At 36.6% G+C, this 18,582-nt stretch overlaps 2 protein-coding genes across 3 annotated transcripts; one reads left to right on the top strand and one right to left on the bottom strand.

Annotated features, from left to right (window-relative positions):
• Positions 1-1,799: 1,799 nt before the first annotated feature.
• On the bottom strand, positions 1,800-7,102 carry LOC107037306 (guanine nucleotide-binding protein G(i) subunit alpha). The gene is made up of 4 exons (XM_015255797.1): positions 6,580-7,102; positions 5,095-5,279; positions 3,304-3,590; positions 1,800-2,860 (listed from the first exon to the last, which is right to left on the bottom strand). The coding sequence occupies exons 1-4, from the start codon at positions 6,698-6,700 to the stop codon at positions 2,383-2,385; spliced, it is 1,071 nt and encodes a 356-aa protein (XP_015111283.1). The 5' UTR covers positions 6,701-7,102; the 3' UTR covers positions 1,800-2,382.
• Positions 7,103-7,540: 438 nt separating this feature from the next.
• On the top strand, positions 7,541-18,081 carry LOC107037271 (transketolase-like protein 2). Of its 2 annotated transcripts, none has more exons than XM_015255734.1 (5): positions 7,541-7,818; positions 12,836-12,981; positions 14,268-14,457; positions 15,465-16,542; positions 17,491-18,081. In XM_015255734.1, exons 1-5 carry the CDS (start codon positions 7,712-7,714, stop codon positions 17,851-17,853), a joined length of 1,884 nt encoding a protein of 627 aa, XP_015111220.1. In that variant the 5' UTR covers positions 7,541-7,711; the 3' UTR covers positions 17,854-18,081. The 2 variants fall into 2 exon arrangements, with proteins under 2 accessions (XP_015111220.1, XP_015111221.1); XM_015255735.2 differs by lacking the exon at positions 7,541-7,818 and adding an exon at positions 11,931-12,202.
• Positions 18,082-18,582: the final 501 nt, after the last annotated feature.

Here is an 18,582-nt window from a genome sequence, read left to right as displayed (position 1 = left end):
GAGTCTCCAAAAATTATGATTGTACAATTTAAAAAACGTTGAAAAAAAGCTGAAGATTTTCAAAGAACGTTCTTAAATAATATTGGGAAATAAACCCAATGGAGAGGAAATTACAAATTAATAATTTGAAGTATATAATGGCTGTTAGGTCGTCATTTGTCACAGTAGTCAATGGCTGTCAGATCGTTAGTTGCCATGATAAATTAACCATTCACTATTTCCTCTCTATCGGCCTTATTTCTTAATCATTATTAAAAACACTCTTTGAAAATGTTCAGTTTTTTTTCTACTTTTTTTGATTGCACAATCATAATTTTTAGGGACGCCTGCATGATGTAAAATCCAATGGAAATTGTGATATATTTTACATTATGAAGATGGCAAAACGATCGAGATAACATTCGAAAGATAGTCGATCCGGGCCTTAAGCGAAAAAACTTGTCAAAGTTAAATTGATAAATTTTTATACAAACTGTTACAACAGAGTCAGTTGTGTAAAAAGATTAAATTCTATTGAATTTTTCCACACAATAGTTCCTATTGAACATTTCAATTAACGAAAAATTAGTAGAAGTTTCAACAGAAATTCAATAGGCTTCTCTAGCAAATACGCTATGTTTTTCTATGAAATTTTTGCGTATATGATTGAGCAAAAAATGATTCATTTCATTTTGCCACTCTATACTAGAATGTGAAATTTCAGATCTCTCGGTTTGGTTGGGGTTTTCGGAAGACTTTGGAAAAGCTTCAATATTAAGCTTCTCATGGAAGACCTCAACGAATAGAATGTAAGTTTGTAGAAGAAATTAATAAGATTCACTCGACATTCCAGAATTGTTTACCGATTTTTTTGATCATTGGAATTAATTTTTTTAAATGCTCGTTCTAGAAGATTTTGAGAAAGAGGAGAGAGAATGGGTTTCTGATAATTTTTCATGATGAATTTTCTATTTCTTTGCCTGATATCAAAGTCTGTAGCGGAATTGCGAAATGGGATGAGTTGAGAAACAATTTTTGAATTATTTTGCACATATCTCTTGGCGGAAGAGGTTTCTACTAAATTATCATGAGACATTCGTAGAGGAGTTTGAACCCAAATAGCTTCAAAAATATTTGCAGTGAAAACATGAAAAGATTTGTTGACTCACCTTCAAATCACTGAAACTCCACTACAAAATGATTTATAATGAAAAAAAAAAGTTATTGAGATTAATAGACCTCTTTCTTAAAGGAATGTCTTCGAGATATTTTTTTGTGCACCGAGACTAGAATATATCACTTGTTGAAGAATGAATTATGAAAAAAAACTCTAACGATAATTATGCAGGGATTGAAAACAGATCAAATCAGCCTAATAACAGTATTTGCATAATATCGCTGGTACAATTATGTTAATTGCGTATATTCTATGGATAAAAAAAATGTGAATTGTTGACCAATTGTTGTAAGTTTCCAATTCATGGGATTGTTTCTATCGAGTTGTAATGTGAACAGTACACGTTTTGATTTTAAAGCCATTATAAGAGCTAACGTTTCGAGATGTTTGAATTCCTTAAAAAAAAAACGAAATGAAAATATTGTAATTAATTTATTTCGCAGCTTCCTGCGTAGATTAATGTCTGTAAATAATAATGTGATTAGTAAAAATTGTCTGCACCTGAAATCTAGGGGAAAAAAACTAATAGCGACTGAATAATTTCGACAGATGTTCCGAAAAGTTGTTGAACGAATTGAATAAAGGAATATTGCTTAGCAAGAGCATTATCTACTCAATAAATCAGTCAAACCCATCACACTAATTTCATTATAAATTTTCTTTATTGATAAATGTGTGGTGTGATGAAAATGTTTTTAAAAAATTGCTAAGTCTACGCTTTAATTGCGTGAAGTGTCAGAAACATGAGAAATTATATGTTATAAAAAACATAGAAATGTTTTCACCTGTACTGAACAACTCATACTCATAACTGAACTAGTGATAATACATTCAAAAAATTTGCAAAAGAATCTCATAGAAAAGATCGGAGTCATGGTAAATTCATTACAAAAGTTATGAAATCGTAATCTTAAACACGTGATTATTGCCGTTGTTCTTACTAGATACATTCATGAAAAACTAGTCTTGTAATTATATACAAAAAGATGGAGCCGCGTCACTAATGATTAATTAAATGATTATAGTCTAAATAGAAAATATCAGACGTCATAAATAATACCATCTAATGGAAAAGCCATGATTTGACTCAATTTTCAGAACTAACTATAGTTTTCACACAGAGTGAAAAAAATCTCTGAATGTTCATTTTTCAATTTCTAAGGAATATTTTCGTTTTTGCGAAGGTGAATAAATTTTGAATTGACGCAAATACTTAATCAATAGATTCAGCTTAGCAGCCCGCAGTTGTTCAAATTGTTCTTAATAATAACATCAGTCACAGCGTCGAATACGAATTGAATATTTGATGTGTCAGTGGCGCAGGTGAAGTGCGTGTAAATCTGCTTCTGATCCTTCCTCTTGTTGAGATTCTCAAACTTCATCTGAATATAACCGGCGCAATCCTCGAATGCATTACTACCCTTGTACTCGGGGAAGCATATGGTTAACGGACTCCTCGCTATTTTCTCCTCAAACAGATCTTTTTTGTTGAGAAAAAGAATTATCGAGGTGTCGACGAACCACTTGCTGTTGCAGATAGAATCGAATAGCTTCATTGACTCAATCATTCGATTCATCTCCTCGTCCTCGGCAAGAACTAGGTCATAACCACTCAAGGCTACACAGAAGATGATGGCAGTTACTCCCTCGAAACAGTGAATCCATTTTTTTCGCTCAGATCTCTGTCCACCAACATCAAACATTCTGAAACAGAAAGAAAACGAGGGGATATTTTCTGCCAAAGTGTTGATTATATTGATTGAATAGCAAATTTTTCTAATTTTAGCGTAATCTTCAATAAATACCGTGGAGTGGATGAATATGGCAATGACAATCAAGAGGAAATAATGCGGTGGGGTGATGAGTAATCCCAATATACCCGTTCCCTCGAATATCAATGAGACAAACATTTTAGAGTGAGAAAAACTGAAATTGGTTGAATACTTCTAAAAATATTTCGAAGATAAACTTTCAGAAATTATTGAACCGATCCATTTGAAATTCTATTCAGAGGCGCCTCCAAACAGGAGCCAAAAGTCATAAATAATTAATGAGACAATTAGAATATTGAAGTTGTCGTGAGAAGGAAACGAATTCTTCTTAATCTATAATTTTTATTCAAAGAAGAAAAAAGGGAATAAACATACTTGAAGTGTAATCCTTTGAACGAGAAGTAAGTCTCCACAATACCCGTTGTTTTGACCCTCGTTCTCAGCACATCCTGCTGCGTTGGAATGTAATTTGCCTGGGATATACGATCAAGAGCATTGAGATAATATGCTGCCGAATCATTGAGCTGATACTCTCTACTGCGTGTAAAACAAAGTTGCACTCCTGCATCTTGCCATAATCTCTTCATTAATAATACTAGTTCACCAGTTAATTCTCCCTCCTCAGCCGCGGATGCTAGGGTAAAAAACTGTCGGGCTATTTCCTGCAATATATTATAACATCGTTTAATATCATTACGCAAACACTTGAGGGTCAATTATGACTGTGTCATCTATACTATAACATTGAAAAAATTGCGCTACAAATCCTGTTGAGCAAAATTTTTTATGGCTTCCAAATTTCACAGTAAATTGCAATGAAGATACTTTTTATTTGTCAAATTTACATTATAAATGATTTCGATTAGTTTTTAATAGTTAAAGGATTGTATCTGAAGAAAAATTCGAAATTTTTTAAATTCACTTGGTTCAATACTGAAAAATAAATGAGTTAGAGATCTAACGAAATAGCTACAATTCTTGATGTTTCGAAATGAAAAGATGCATATCAAACATTTCCCACCCAATTTTTGTATTCCCTGATTTTATTCAGTTAAAAAAATTCAAAAGGAGATTCAATTCAATCTAGATATGAAATTAGGAAGCACGTAATTTCCATTCTAAATTATTCTCCCAACAATTGGAACATAATCACAAAAAGTCCCATTGAACATTTGAAAGGGATGAAATTGTGGAATTATTGAACAGCAATTCAACGCCATTTGATTCAATGTGTCAAGTAATAGACTCGGAGTAACAAATGATGTATAAACGTAAATAGATTAATTTTAGAACTGGAAAATCGTTAATTCAAGAACAGGGATGTTCTTGACTCGAGATATTCAATGTTCTTATTTCAAGAATCCAAAAGTTCTGAATTTCAGAATGAAAATTTCTTCAAAATAAGAGAAAATGGTCTTGAATTTAAGTACAATTATAGTAAATTTAGGGATACCTAGTAGACAGCCATGTGTATCAAGGCTGAGACTAGAAACCTAAGGGTCATGGGTTCAAACCCCACCTCCGGCGTTTTTTCGCATTTTCCCAAATTGATTCATATAATGCACATTTCGACCAACATAAGAGATAAGATAAGAATCCAAAAGTTCTGAATTTCAGAATGAAAATTTCTTCAAAATAAGAGAAAATGGTCTTGAATTTACGTACAATTATAGTAAATTTAGGGATACCTAGCAGACAGCCATGTGTATCAAGGCTGAGACTAGAAACCTGAGGGTCATGGGTTCAAACCCCACCTCCGGCGTTTTTTCGCATTTTCCCAAATTGATTTATATAATGCACATTTCGACCAACATAAGAGATAAGATAGTAGATTTAGGTAAAACTTACTGAGAATTAGAACTTTAGGAACCAAGTGAAAATTTCACTTATTTTCGGGATTTTTTGCTTGCTAAATTTAGTAGCGCATGGCTCTGAAATTCACCAAGGTCTGCTAGAAACTAGGAATTTTTCCTATGTGAATGGATTAATTGACGCTTTGTTAAGGCATCAGGGAAATTAAGTAGAAGTGACAGATGAATAAAGAGATTGATGCAATACGAATTGTCCGTTTACAAACATATTGCCAATTGATTTTCAAGCAGAACTGTCAAAAAACTCGCTCCAACAACCAGTGGATTAATTATCTATCATTTGCGATGTTCTTACCGCTTTATTTGGATCAGCGAAATCAATTCTCAGCTGTCCCATAGCTCTGATAATAGCCATTAAACTCTGAATGGTATTACTGTAAACAACTGGTTTATACTGTTCACACTCCTCCCGACTGTACCCAGTCTCATGAATAATTTTCATTTGCTTGACTATCGTCGATTTGCCAGACTCTCCAGCCCCTAAAAATAACATTTAAAATCAATCAGCAATGAGTCAAGTGCCACCAGAACTCCAATAAACCCCCACAGCATCAATCAAAGTAATTAGTTATTTATACCACTGACTAAAACTATTTCTAGAAATTGCACGATTCATAGGAAGGAAATATTAATTCACTCCCAGCGATCGTCGATTCACTTCCCCTCAGAGCGATAACTGTTATGAAAACAATGGTTTTCCTGCAAAGTCCCTAATTCTCGTTATCCTTACGTCATTAGTCCGGATTCTCCCTAAATTTTGGTCTCATTACGTAAGTCATTAAGAAAGGCCCGAGTGAGTAATAGCACAATCGAAGTATCTTTTTTTGTCTTTCGTTGCTCAGGTTTATTCGGAAACTTATCTCGTGAATCATATTGGGTGAGTGATTCATAAGAACATTATATGTTGCATTCACACGTAAATGGGAAGTGAGGATTATCCATCAAGCAATGAATGACCACGAGACAAAGTACTCCGGACTAAATAATTCCTGAATAAATTACAAACAATTTTCATGGTCAGACATAAAAATGCAGAGGACAATTGACAACAAAAACATCTCGACATCGTGTCTGCTCGGAAGTTGATTCTCTGTTTCGTAATGAATATAAAATTATTTTGATGGGAGATGTTAAGAGGGAATGTCAAGAAACATTGTCTTTAGATATTTCATCATCAGCAAAAATTTCAGAATAATTTCAAAATTCATGGAAATTTCCAAGATCACTTTCAGTTGATTATTAGAAAAAATGTATTGAACATTTAATTTCACATTTTCGATATTGAGTTATCGATCAGGTAGTGAACGGCCACGAGACGAATTATCCCAAACAATTATCCCAGAATAAATCATAAACAATTTTCGCAAAATAAAAAAACTCAGAGAAGAATTAACAACAACGACAACTTGTCGACATCGTATTGTCTTACTCAATGTAAAATGACTTATCGATGGGATTTGTTAAAAGACAATGTTAAGAGACTTTGTAGTTGGACACCTCATCATCTGCAAAAACATTTTCGATATAATTTCAAAATTGCAAGAAATACCGAAAATCACTTTCGGTTTATTCTTAAACAAAAATCGACAGAATAGGTAATTTCACATTTTTGATAGTGAATGTACTCAACATGAATCGTTCACACTCATTGACGATTCCCCATTCGCTCCAGACACTTGATGATGGGAGAACAAACGTAAACGTGTGAATCAATGGGTGATTAAGGCCAAATTAATCCCCCCAATTAAAAGTGAAGGAAAAAAAGATAATTAATAATTACCAAGGAGTAAAAGTTTGACTTGACTTGCTGCACGTTCTCCATCGGCTCTGAGGTCCTTGTCGATTTTTTTTGACCTCTCGGCAGCCGCCTTTTCACCGGTGTTACTCACGGCGCACCCCATCCCACGTCAATTACGCCCGAAAAAGGCACCTTCACACCCAACAATTGGATATCCAATTAAATCACTAACTTTAAAAACTCGCGAAATTAATTTTCAACGTTTGACACTTGTTGCACGACACGAGGGGAACCGCCCGACGGCTTCTCTTTCTTTTTCCTCAAACGACGCGACGGTCTCCGACCGTTCACCTACCACAAACAAGTATCATGCACATAAGCTCAGGTGAATTCAATTGATTGACTTTTCAATCTCATACATTTGAGGACGAGATGAACTCCGGGGAGTTTTGAATTGTTCTCGGACGTTGAGGATTCCGCAGACGCGCAAGACAACAATGCACCCACGAATTTAACTGGCTTTTTTTGGAGCGAGTCGGCGCCGACGCAAGACGACGGTTGTCCATCGCCTGGATGAGATTGTCTGACTTTGCGACTTATCACAGCGCCACTGTGGCGTGTGGAAAAGCTTACAATTGGTGCAATGCGCCCAAGCGCGAGTTTTCGCTGAAGCTTTCCCGAGTTTCTCGAAAAAAGCTCAACCTACATGAGGAAGCACTGGTCTTCGAGGCTGACAAGCACTCGATTTTTCTTATAAAATAATTAGGAAAAGTTGTTTCATGTTGACTACGATAATAAAGGGAACTATCGTGTCGGGTGTGTCTCTTCTCCATGGCGCTGGCACTCTCCCCTATTGCTATAATCTCTGGTGGAAACGATGTCGGTATAATTTTTACCAAATTGATAATTCCCAGATAAACCGATGGAGGATAATTTCCAAGCGCAATCTACCGGGAAGCATGCGGAAACATTCAATCATTGGCGGGCGGCAAAGATTGCCGGCGGCCATTCACATCGTACACTCATTCTCGTTTCTTCGCGTGTTCACACTGCCGATACTACTTGTTGGGTCTCATTCTCTCGCCTGCCGGCTGCTTTATCACCAAGTGAAACATTTGTTAAATACAATTTTGTGTCTGTCACCAGTTCATTGAGTCGAATAAAACATTGAAACATGGCTAGTTATCATAAACCTGAGGCTAAAACCATTCAAGAGCTCAAGGACATTGCTAATAAGCTCAGAATCCATTCCGTCAGGTCCACGCAAGCCAGCAAGTCTGGGTAAGTGACCCTGGCACACTAATAACTAGATCACTAATTAGTATCCTCGTTCGTAAATCACGAACATAACATTTCTCCTCTATTAACACATTCCACCCCATGATTTTCGTTCTTAATTCATTGAAATAGATTTTAAATATAATTTTTGTTGACTCGAAAATGTAGACTGCAGTTATCACTGTGGTTTGACACGTGGTACAAGCGGAAACTGTGATAAGAAAAAAGTCTGACGAAAGTTTGTTTTGAAATTTTACGCATTGATAATCATTCCAACGAGTCCAAAAGAATAAGGTCTATTAACAGAATTACCGAATGACCTTCGCCCGTTGATTGCGGGTCCACGTGCGTGTGGAAAGTTCTCTGAACTGGGGACTATTCGATTTTATTTTTAAATTTCGAAGGGTCTTTAAGAAAGATTAGAATGGAGAGTATTTTAGAAGAGTGAAGATTCATTTTTCACATCTCGATCGCCAAATTTTCTCCTGATGAGCAATTTTGGGGGAAAATAGTGAGTGATATTTTTTGTAGGAAATTACTACTCTGCATAAAATGGTTTTTAATATTATACTGTAACCATTTGCTCTAGGGATATACGTAATCAACATAAATATCGATTTTCACTCAATATCTGTCATAATTCCAATTGGAGATGCAAAATAACCGTCATTTTCCAAATTTTCCAACTACAAATGATTGTCACCCGTCATATGACGATCATGTGACGCATTTGCATCTCTAATTCCAATCCATTTGCATTTTTATTCCCCTTTTTTGGCGAATTTGGCGAATTTTCTCCTGATGAGCAATTTTGGGGGAAAATAGTGAGTGATATTTTTTGTAGGAAATTACTCCTCTGCATAAAATTTAATATTTTAATATTTAATATTATACTGTAGCCATTTGCTCTAGGGATATACGTAATCAACATAAATATCGTTTTTCACTCAATATCTGTCATAATTCCAATTTTAGATGCAAAATAACCGTCATTTTCCAAATTTTCCAACTACAAATGATTGTCACAAATCATTTGTAACCAAATTGTTGTCAAACCATCTATATAGTTGCATAATGACGGTCATAACTAATTTCCCATTTGTGACGGTCATGAATAAAACAAAATAGTTTTATCTATATGGATGGAAAAAAAACGTGATTTCCGTTTCAAAATGCGGATTATGCCAATACAAAAGGAATTCAACTGAAAATTGACTGAGAAAAAAAGAAGTTTCATCTATATAGATGAAAAATGACTGTCATTTGTTCTTGACAAGTTGCGACGGTCACAGAAGGGGGAGGGGGAATTGTGACAGCCGTCATGAACGCCTCGTCACATGACCGTCATATGACGGGTCATGTGACGCATTTGCATCTCTAATTCCAATCCATTTGCATTTTTATTCCCCTTTTTTGGCAAATTTGGCGAATTTTCTCCTGATGAGCAATTTTGGGGGAAAATAGTGAGTGATATTTTTTGTAGGAAATTACCCCTCTGCATAAAATGGTTTTTAATATTATACTGTAGCCATTTGCTCTAGGGATATACGTAATCAACATAAATATCGATTTTCACTCAATATCTGCCATAATTCCAATTGGAGATGCAAAATAACCGTCATTTTCCAAATTTTCCAACTACAAATGATTGTCACCCGTCATATGACGGTCATGTGACGCATTTGCATCTCTAATTCCAATCCATTTGCATTTTTATTCCCCTTTTTTGGCGAATTTGGCGAATTTTCTCCTGATGAGCAATTTTGGGGGAAAATAGTGAGTGATATTTTTTGTAGGAAATTACTCCTCTGCATAAAATGGTTTTTAATATTATACTGTAGCCATTTGCTCTAGGGATATATGTAATCAACATAAATATCGATTTTCACTCAATATCTGCCATAATTCCAATTGGAGATGCAAAATAACCGTCATTTTCCAAATTTTCCAACTACAAATGATTGTCACCCGTCATATGAGGGTCATGTGACGCATTTGCATCTCTAATTCCAATCCATTTGCATTTTTATTCCCCTTTTTTGGCGAATTTGGCGAATTTTCTCCTGATGAGCAATTTTGGGGGAAAATAGTGAGTGATATTTTTTGTAGGAAATTACTCCTCTGCATAAAATGGTTTTTAATATTATACTGTAACCATTTGCTCTAGGGATATACGTAATCAACATAAATATCGATTTTCACTCAATATCTGTCATAATTCCAATTGGAGATGCAAAATAACCGTCATTTTCCAAAGTTTCCAACTACGAATGATTGTCCCAAATCATTTGTAACCAAATTGTTGTCAAACCATCTATATAGTTGCATAATGACGGTCATAACTAATTTCCCATTTGTGACGGTCATGAATAAAACAAAATAGTTTTATCTATATGGTCACAGAAGGGGGAGGGGGAATTGTGACAGCCGTCATGAACGCCTCGTCACATGACCGTCATATGACGGGTCATGTGACGCATTTGCATCTCTAATTCCAATCCATTTGCATTTTTATTCCCTTTTTTTGTTAGAAGAAATTAGATGGCAATTCTTGGAGAACAGGGTTCGTCTGTGTTGTGTACATAGACCCATATTTATGTTGAGTACATTTGACGACACTCGGTTCAAGGCAGCATGACGCCCGTACATGATTTATGCACCGAGGAATAATGAATGTAGAGTTTCAGATTCGAAACATGAAAAATCAATTCAATATCATTTCTAAAAATTATGTCTGACATAACATATGATGTAAGTGATGAAAAATTATACCGAAAAATCATTCTGATATCAGGAATTGTTTTTCGTCGTAAGCGGTCGTCATTAGAGTTGAGGAAATGAAAAATAAAATATGTGAATGTACAAGCGATTGTAGGAGAATTGCCATTGGCTCCTAGCATCAGTCGATGCCTCACGGTATTTCACGGGACGGAGCATCCAATCTTATGAGAGCCGGTGAATTATCATGAGAAAATTGCAATTGAAGATTACACAATGAAAAATGGATTAAGGGGAGACTACTATTAGTTTTAAAAGTCGCGGGCGATTGGAGTGAGATTTCTCATACATTGAAGATTAATTAGGTATGTGTAAAACCGAATAATTAGTGAAAAAAATTGTTTATTGTTCGTTTTCCTGCAGACGCTTAAAATGTTAAAAATAGTCCAGGGCCTCAAATTTTAGAGGTGTTTTTTTCAAAAATTTTTGAAAAAATGTGTGTGATAATAATTACGAATTAGTTTTTTGAAATTCGACTCCTACACAGCTAATTTAATAAAATAGGCAGAAAAATTATTCTTAAAATATTTAAAATACATTCTCGATTCTTTCAGGAACATTTTTCGGGCCATTTTACATGAATGGTGCAATTTTTCATTAAAAAAATAACGAAATTAGCTGTGTAGGAGTTGAATTTTAAAAAACTAATTCGCAATCGTTATTGTACACATTTTTTCAAACATTTTTTCAAACATTTTGAAAAAAAGAAACCTCTGTAGCTCAAAAATTAGAGGTCCTGGCCTATTTTTAACATTTTAAGCCTCTGTGGGACAAACAATCGATAAACAATTAATTTTTTTGCACTAATTATTCATTTTTGGATACATATATATAATCGATCTTTATTGTATGAAAAATCGCATTCCAATAGCCAGCGAATTTAAAAACTCACAGTAGTCTCCCCTTAATGGTTTTCCATTCTTAAAAAAAAAAATGACAAAAAGTATTTCGCATTTTGCTTTCTACCAATTTATCTCGGAAACGTTGGAGATTCGGAAAGAACTTTTTTGTAGAGAAGAAAATTTCCGAAAAAAAAGGCATCCTTAAATTTTTTCCTCAAACCCCTCGTTATCGAGATAATTAAATTACTATCTCTTGAATCCTCAATTCCCTACATTTCTCATTTTTTTCCGAATGTAACGTCAATCCCCAGTATTAGGGGTCTAGTCTGCATGATAGTGTAAGATTACAACTGGAGGTATTGTGTAACACCTCAGGGCTGTATTCAACACCTGAAACTCCACCTCAAGAGGACAAAAACAGAAGAGTACCAAATTTTCTCATTTATCAAGTGAAAACTCATTTTTGGCATTCTAAGGAATTACTCGAGTGCAGATTTCAAATTCAGGACTTAATTCGCGCGTCTTGGCAACTTTCCATCACTCGAGTGACCGACACGAGGGTATTCGTTCGATATTTGTTGAAGCGGCAGTCAGTGCTTATTGAGCCTTCGTAGGATATAGTCGTTGAATCACTAACTCCTTCATTTCAATAATTATCTTAAGTAATATTGAGCTATGGTGCGCGATATGGAGATCCAGAAGCTCAAGGACATGGCTAATACCCTCAGGATTCTGAGCGTAAAGGCTACGGAAGCTTCGAAGAGCGGGTGAATTTCATTCATAAATAATAGTTACAATTAATTAAATTATACATATTTAAATTTTCTAGAAAATCAGCAAATTAAAAACTAAGATTTTCAAAACTTTTCAATTTTTTCAACGAATAACTGATGTGTTCTTAAATATTTCCGATATTTGAGAGCACGCAATCCGCGAAATCGGCATTTGGGGTATTTGAATTAATAATTATCTATTCCTCTTGAATTTATTCATATTAATCTAGTCTTTCATCTGACCTTTTGATATTGACGGGCGATACAATTGCGGGTGTTATCAACGTTTCTGCTTCTCTTTGCATTTTCATAAATACCTCGAAATTGTTTTCAATCTGATAACGAATCAGATGTTTTTTAATACCTCAATGCAAAAAATGGAATTTATAAGAAGAGGAGGTGATTTACGATGAAAATAGTATATGTCAAGTTATTTTATCAGGATAGTTATGCTAGGCAATAATTCTTGTCCTTCTAAGGTCAATCGCTTCGGTTTCCCTCTCTCAACCTCGAGCCGATCAATAATCCTAGCTCACTCGAATTCAATCCCCATAACACTGTTATCAAATACAAGATTAGGGGGAGTTGGGTATGTGGGATAATGATTTTGTTGTTTTGAATTCACAGGCATCCAACATCATGCTCTTCGATGGCAGACATCATGTCTGTCCTCTTCTTCAATGCGATGAGGTATAAAGTTTCAGCTCCACGCGATGCCAACAACGATAGATTTATTCTCAGCAAGGGTCATGCTGCCCCCATCCTTTATGCTGGTAATTTTCACTGATGGAAATTGTAATTGCGTGGTACATGGAGTTGATGAGACATAACTCTCTGGACTGTTTTGTGAATATGTTCGTACGGGGAGAAATATAAGGAAAAATTAATCAGACAATTTCGGAAAATTTTACTGTCTGAAAGGTAATCGTGGCCCAAAATGTAATCGCATTCTTCTTTTTCCTTCCGAATGAAAACATTGAAGTCATTCTATTTTTAGATTCTCTAATTTGAAATGATGTAGAATGGTCTAAAACGTAAAAATACGAAGTTTGACCACCTTCTGTGTATGTGCAGGTATCTACCTGGTGGTCAACTTCTAGAAAATTGAACAATTAAAGGACTAAAACGATTCCAAAAAATCTGAAATTTTGTCAGATTATAGGTATTGATGAGAACTCACTCTGTGCTCAATTTCAGCCCGATCGATCCAGCCGTTTTTGAGAAATCGCCATTTGTTTCTAAATTGTTTTTCGTAAATATTTCAAAAACTACTCAACCGATTCCAATTTTTTTTCAAAATATTCGTTTCAATGCCTTCTATCTCAATCAGTCAAAATATGTAAACCCAGCGCCAGAATGTTTCATATTGAAAATGGGCTAGATCCGATGGTTAGTTTAGGAGATATTGAAATTTGTATCTAAATCTGTTTTCTTGAATATTCCAAAAACTACTCAACCGATTTCAATTTTGGTTTCAAAATATTCGTCTCGATGTTTTCTGTCTCAATCAATCAAAACATGCGTACCTGCTCATATAAAGTTTCCGAGATATTTCCATTTTGCTGTTTTTCGCTCAAAATCCTCATTTTTCAATTTTTTCTCGGGCAATTTAATTGACAAATTTGATTATTGACAATGGTTGAATCTACAGTGTGAGCTGTACCAAACTGTAAAAGATACTTAAATATTCTTAACACTCCGTTGGTCGCGCCGTAAGCGCCGCGCCGCACCAGCATAAATCGACATAATGATAAATGTGAAAGATCTAGGAAAAATGTGAAAAAAATCAAAAGTGATCTACATCGTGTACTTGAAAAAGTCCCGTGAGATTTTTTATGTTCAGTGTTACTCTTAATTATATATTCGAGCTCAAAGGTGCCATGTTTTTCTGAAAATTCGCCTTATACACGGTACACGGCCCGGAGTTTCGGAATAAAAAATTTAAAATCTCACTACTTATGATATTTTTGGCGGATACGTTCATTGATAGGGCTTCTAGACACTTCAAAATGACATGGAGATATCAATATAAATGGTGCCGATGTTGTTATTTTTCAAGCATGGGCTGAGGCGGGACTTCTGCCAGTTGCTGAGCTCCAGAATCTCAGGAAATTCGACAGCGACTTGGAAGGACATCCAACACCCAGGCTCAACTTCATTGATGTAGGCACTGGATCCCTCGGTCAGGGGCTCTCTGTTGCTGCAGGAATGGCATACGTTGGCAAAAATTTTGATAGAGCCAGCTACAGGTAACGATAATATAGAAAATTGATGGAATACAACTTTTTTTCGTTCTTAGATTTTCCGAAAAATTATTCAAAAGAAGTCCCTCTCTCCTCCATTGATTCATGAATAAGATCTATATATCCATGCAATATTATCACGAAAATACACATAATTAAAATGAATTTTATTCATAGTTGATCAAATCACAATGATTTGTCAAAGCACTAAAATAGTTCCCGTCAATCATGAAAACTGTTGAATATGAGGTTTTCTATGCCAAATGAGTCAAAGGCCCACCCTCACCCTTTCGGAAATTGATCTCGATTTTTTCTACGATGTCTCAATTTTTTTCAGATTTTTTCGACGACCCATTTCGGTGATATGATTTTTTCTTTGTTTTTTGGTTTTTTGTTCAGTAACTCGGGTTCTGTTCAGCCAATTTTAATTTGAGACGCCTCAAAATTCTCCATTTTCTACCATCTATAAGAAGATTTTGTGCGATTTTGTTTTTCAATCCCTAGGTGCACATAATACCAAATTCAAAAAAAAAATGAAAACTTGAATTTTCAAAATTATGTCATCTTTTATTTTTCTTGTCTTTTTTCCAGTAACTCTTACAATCAAAACGTAACTCTTATAATATAACGTGTCATAAATAAAAATCGGATGAACAGAACTGGAGTTATTGAAAAACGAAAAAAAAAAAATCATTTCTCCGTAACGGGCTGGTAAAAAAATTTAAGAAAAATTGAGAGATAGTTTTTCTAGTGCTCCAATCGGAGAAAAAATCGACATTAATTTCCAAGGGGCTGAGGGTGAACCGTTGACTCATTTGACATGGAATACCTGATATGCATTCATAAATAAATTTATTCTGAGATGAAATGTGAAGCTTTTGTGAGCGTCTTCGAATCCGATGAAATTGCCAGCAAGTATCTTCGAACACTTTCTCATAGAAACCACCTCACAGCTGATTTTTTGTCTTCATCCTCAAATTTACTGTAACTCCTGAAACCCGCTTGTATTGCAGAGTTTACTGCCTGATTGGTGACGGTGAATCCGCAGAAGGATCGATCTGGGAGGCCCTGAGTTTCGCCTCGCACTACAAACTCGACAACCTCTGTGCAATCTTCGACATCAATCGTCTGGGCCAGAGTGAGCCCACAGCCCTCCAGCACAACCTCGAAGTCTACCGTAAGCGCCTAGAGTCCTTCGGCTTCAACGCGCTGGTGGTTGACGGTCATGACGTCGAGGAGCTCGTGAAAGCCTTCCACGAGGCCCAGACCACCAAAGGTCGCCCCACTGCCATTCTCGCAAAGACCTTCAAAGGAAAGTACTTCCCCAACATCGAGGACCTGGAAAACTGGCATGGCAAGGCCCTAGGGGACAAAGCTGATGATACGATTAAATTCTTGACCTCTCTCATCAAGAATCACGGGCCCCTGGGTCTCCACCCCCAGAAGCCTCTCGTCGAGGACGCCCCAGTCGTCAACATCACCAACATCAAGCTCCAGACTCCACCAGCCTACAAACCCACGGATCAAGTGGCAACTCGTCTAGCCTATGGAACTGCCCTAGCAAAAATCGCACAGAACAACCCTCGAGTGATTGCCCTAGACGGCGACACGAAGAACTCAACCTTCGCCGACAAAATTAAGACAGTGGACCCCGCTCGCTTCGTCGAATGCTTCATAGCCGAACAGAACCTCGTGGGGGTGGCAACGGGAGCTGCCTGCAGAGACAGAACAGTCCCCTTCGTCTCAGCTTTCGCCACGTTCTTCACGAGGGCCTTCGATCAGATTCGAATGGGTGCAATCTCTCAGTCAAATGTGAACTTTGTTGGCTCCCACTGTGGAGTGTCCATTGGAGAGGATGGCCCCTCTCAAATGGGGCTTGAGGACATTGCCATGTTCAGAACTATACCTGGGTCTACTGTCTTCTATCCCAGTGATGCTGTGTCCACTGAGAGAGCTGTGGAAATCGCTGCTAACACCAAGGGGATTTGCTTCATCAGAACTTCAAGACCTAACACTGCGATTTTGTATAAGAACGAAGAGCCTTTTGCTGTCGGAAAGGCTAAGGTTGTCAAGTCCAGCCAGAAGGATCAGGTTCGTTTTATTTCATTTGTGAGGATTGAGATGAATGTGGGGTAAGCAGACGAACAGATAGACGATTAAGGATGTTCTACACCCTTTCTGCCAAAATTCACGTTTTTTTAATTTTTCTGGCAAACTTATGATGGAATTGACGTGAAAAAATATAACGTTTTTGCGTTTTGTCATTATTTAATGACTGACGAAATTTTAAGGTGGTGCGAACATTTTCCTGCGTTTTCTCTAAACTTTTAAAAAGAATCACAAAACTGTAGAAAAAACGCATGAAAATTATCGCACCACTACGCAACTTCGTGAGCCATTAAAGAATGACAAACCACAAAATCGTTATATTTTTTCACGTCACTCCCATCGATAATTTGTCAGAAAAATGAAAACAACGTCAATTTTGGCTAAAAGGGTGTCGAACATCCTTAAAGGGAACCTATGAGTTTTAAAATTCGCGGGCTATTATTGGAGTGAGATTTCTTATATGCATTGAAGATAATAATAGAATATACCCATTTAATTATAAATCTATTTGATGTTACAAGAAGGGGTAACGAAGGGGACCTTTGTGCCCCTGCAGACCCTTGGGACCTTCAGGGTTATAAGGGCCATCAGGGTCGCAGGGTACCCGAACGCTACAAGGGTCAAAATCCCTTATTTGATTATTAGTTTACCAGGAAAAACCACGATTGATCATATATGTCGAAAAACGAATAATTAGTGCAACAAAAATTGTTTACTGTTCATTGTTCGTTTGTCCCGCAGGCGCTTAAAATGTCAAAAATAGTCTAGGGCCTCCAATTTTTGAGCTACAGAGGCTTTTTTTCAAAAATTTTGACAAAAATGTTACAATAACAATTACTAACAATATGTACGTGAGGAAATATTACGAATTGTGTGATGATGAGCAATTAAATTTCAACGTTGAATCCATTATTTTGTTATTGTTTTTAGGTTTTGCTCATTGGAGCTGGAGTCACTCTCCACGAAGCCTTGAAGGCTGCTGATGAGCTTGAGAAGGCTGGAGTTAACGTCAGAGTGTTGGATCCATTCACTGTTAAACCTCTGGATGCTGCTGCTGTCATCAGTAACGCCAAGGAGACAGGTGGCAGAATTGTCACAGTGGAGGATCACTATCCCGAGGGAGGACTGGGGGAGGCTGTCGCCTCAGCTGTTGCGATGGAGAGAAACATCATCTTGAAGAAGTTGGCAGTCCCCAAGGTCCCCAGATCTGGTCCTCCTAACGTTCTTCTCGATGCCTTTGGAATCAGTGCCAGGAACATCATCGCTGCTGTTCAGGAGATCGTGAAGCATTAGGGGGTTGTCGGCTGGCTCGTAATTCCACATTCCACTGCATTTATCAAGTGTTTTTTTGGGTGTGGACACGTGTTTGATAAAGTTTTACATATTACAGTTTATGTACGTTTATAAACAGACCTTTGTGGAACAATTTACATATTTTTCAGAGCATTGTTAACTGTTTGAAGTCTTGGGATTGGAGAAAAACTGTATGAGAAAAAATATATTTTTCACATTTTCTGCGTAGACAACAATTGTTCAGGTTTCTTCATTTGGATTTAGCGTTGATTATGCAGTTTATATTTTCAATTTCTCAGGACATAGTGAGTTTAACAGCTGCTTTTTTCTCACCCATGCAATAAAATCCGGCATAATACACTGAGAGAAAAACGAATAGGTTCTCAAATAATTCTTGTTGGTAGTCTCGCGCTGGCGTCCGAGCCGTCGGCGAGGACTGGCCAACCGCACGATTAAAAAAACCCCATCACAACAGCCCAGGAACAATATTTTTCTGTAGTGATTTTCAAGTTTTCAAGTTTGGCAAGTATGTAATACCAATTCCCAGACAAGAAATCGTGAGAAGCAGTACAGAAATAGTATTTTTCCGGCCTTTTGCGATGGGGTTTTTTACTCGTGTGGCGCTGGCCTCCGAGCCGTAGGCGAGGACTGGCCAATCACACGATTAAAAAAACCCCATCGCAACAGCCCAGGAACAATATTTTTCTGTAGTGATTTTCAAGTTTTCAA

Source organism: Diachasma alloeum, unplaced genomic scaffold (genome assembly GCF_001412515.2).
Source record: "Diachasma alloeum isolate Michigan unplaced genomic scaffold, Dall2.0 Dall_scaffold_00216, whole genome shotgun sequence".
Classification (NCBI taxonomy): Eukaryota; Metazoa; Arthropoda; class Insecta; order Hymenoptera; family Braconidae; genus Diachasma; species Diachasma alloeum.
Note: the sequence above shows the minus strand (reverse complement) of the source record. Positions and strands in the feature narration are given on the sequence as shown.

Coding starts and splice junctions, on each gene's coding strand:
- LOC107037306 (XM_015255797.1), bottom strand. CDS start 6,700: ATGGGGTGCGCCGTGAGTAACACCGGTGAAAAGGCGGCTGCCGAGAGG. Junction 5,280..6,579: donor AGTCAAACTTTTACTCCTTG/GTAATTATTAAT, acceptor TGTTATTTTTAG/GGGCTGGAGAGTCTGGCAAA. Junction 3,591..5,094: donor TCGCTGATCCAAATAAAGCG/GTAAGAACATCG, acceptor AATATATTGCAG/GAAATAGCCCGACAGTTTTT.
- LOC107037271 (XM_015255734.1), top strand. CDS start 7,712: ATGGCTAGTTATCATAAACCTGAGGCTAAAACCATTCAAGAGCTCAAG. Junction 12,982..14,267: donor TGCCCCCATCCTTTATGCTG/GTAATTTTCACT, acceptor TTATTTTTCAAG/CATGGGCTGAGGCGGGACTT. Junction 14,458..15,464: donor TTTGATAGAGCCAGCTACAG/GTAACGATAATA, acceptor CTTGTATTGCAG/AGTTTACTGCCTGATTGGTG.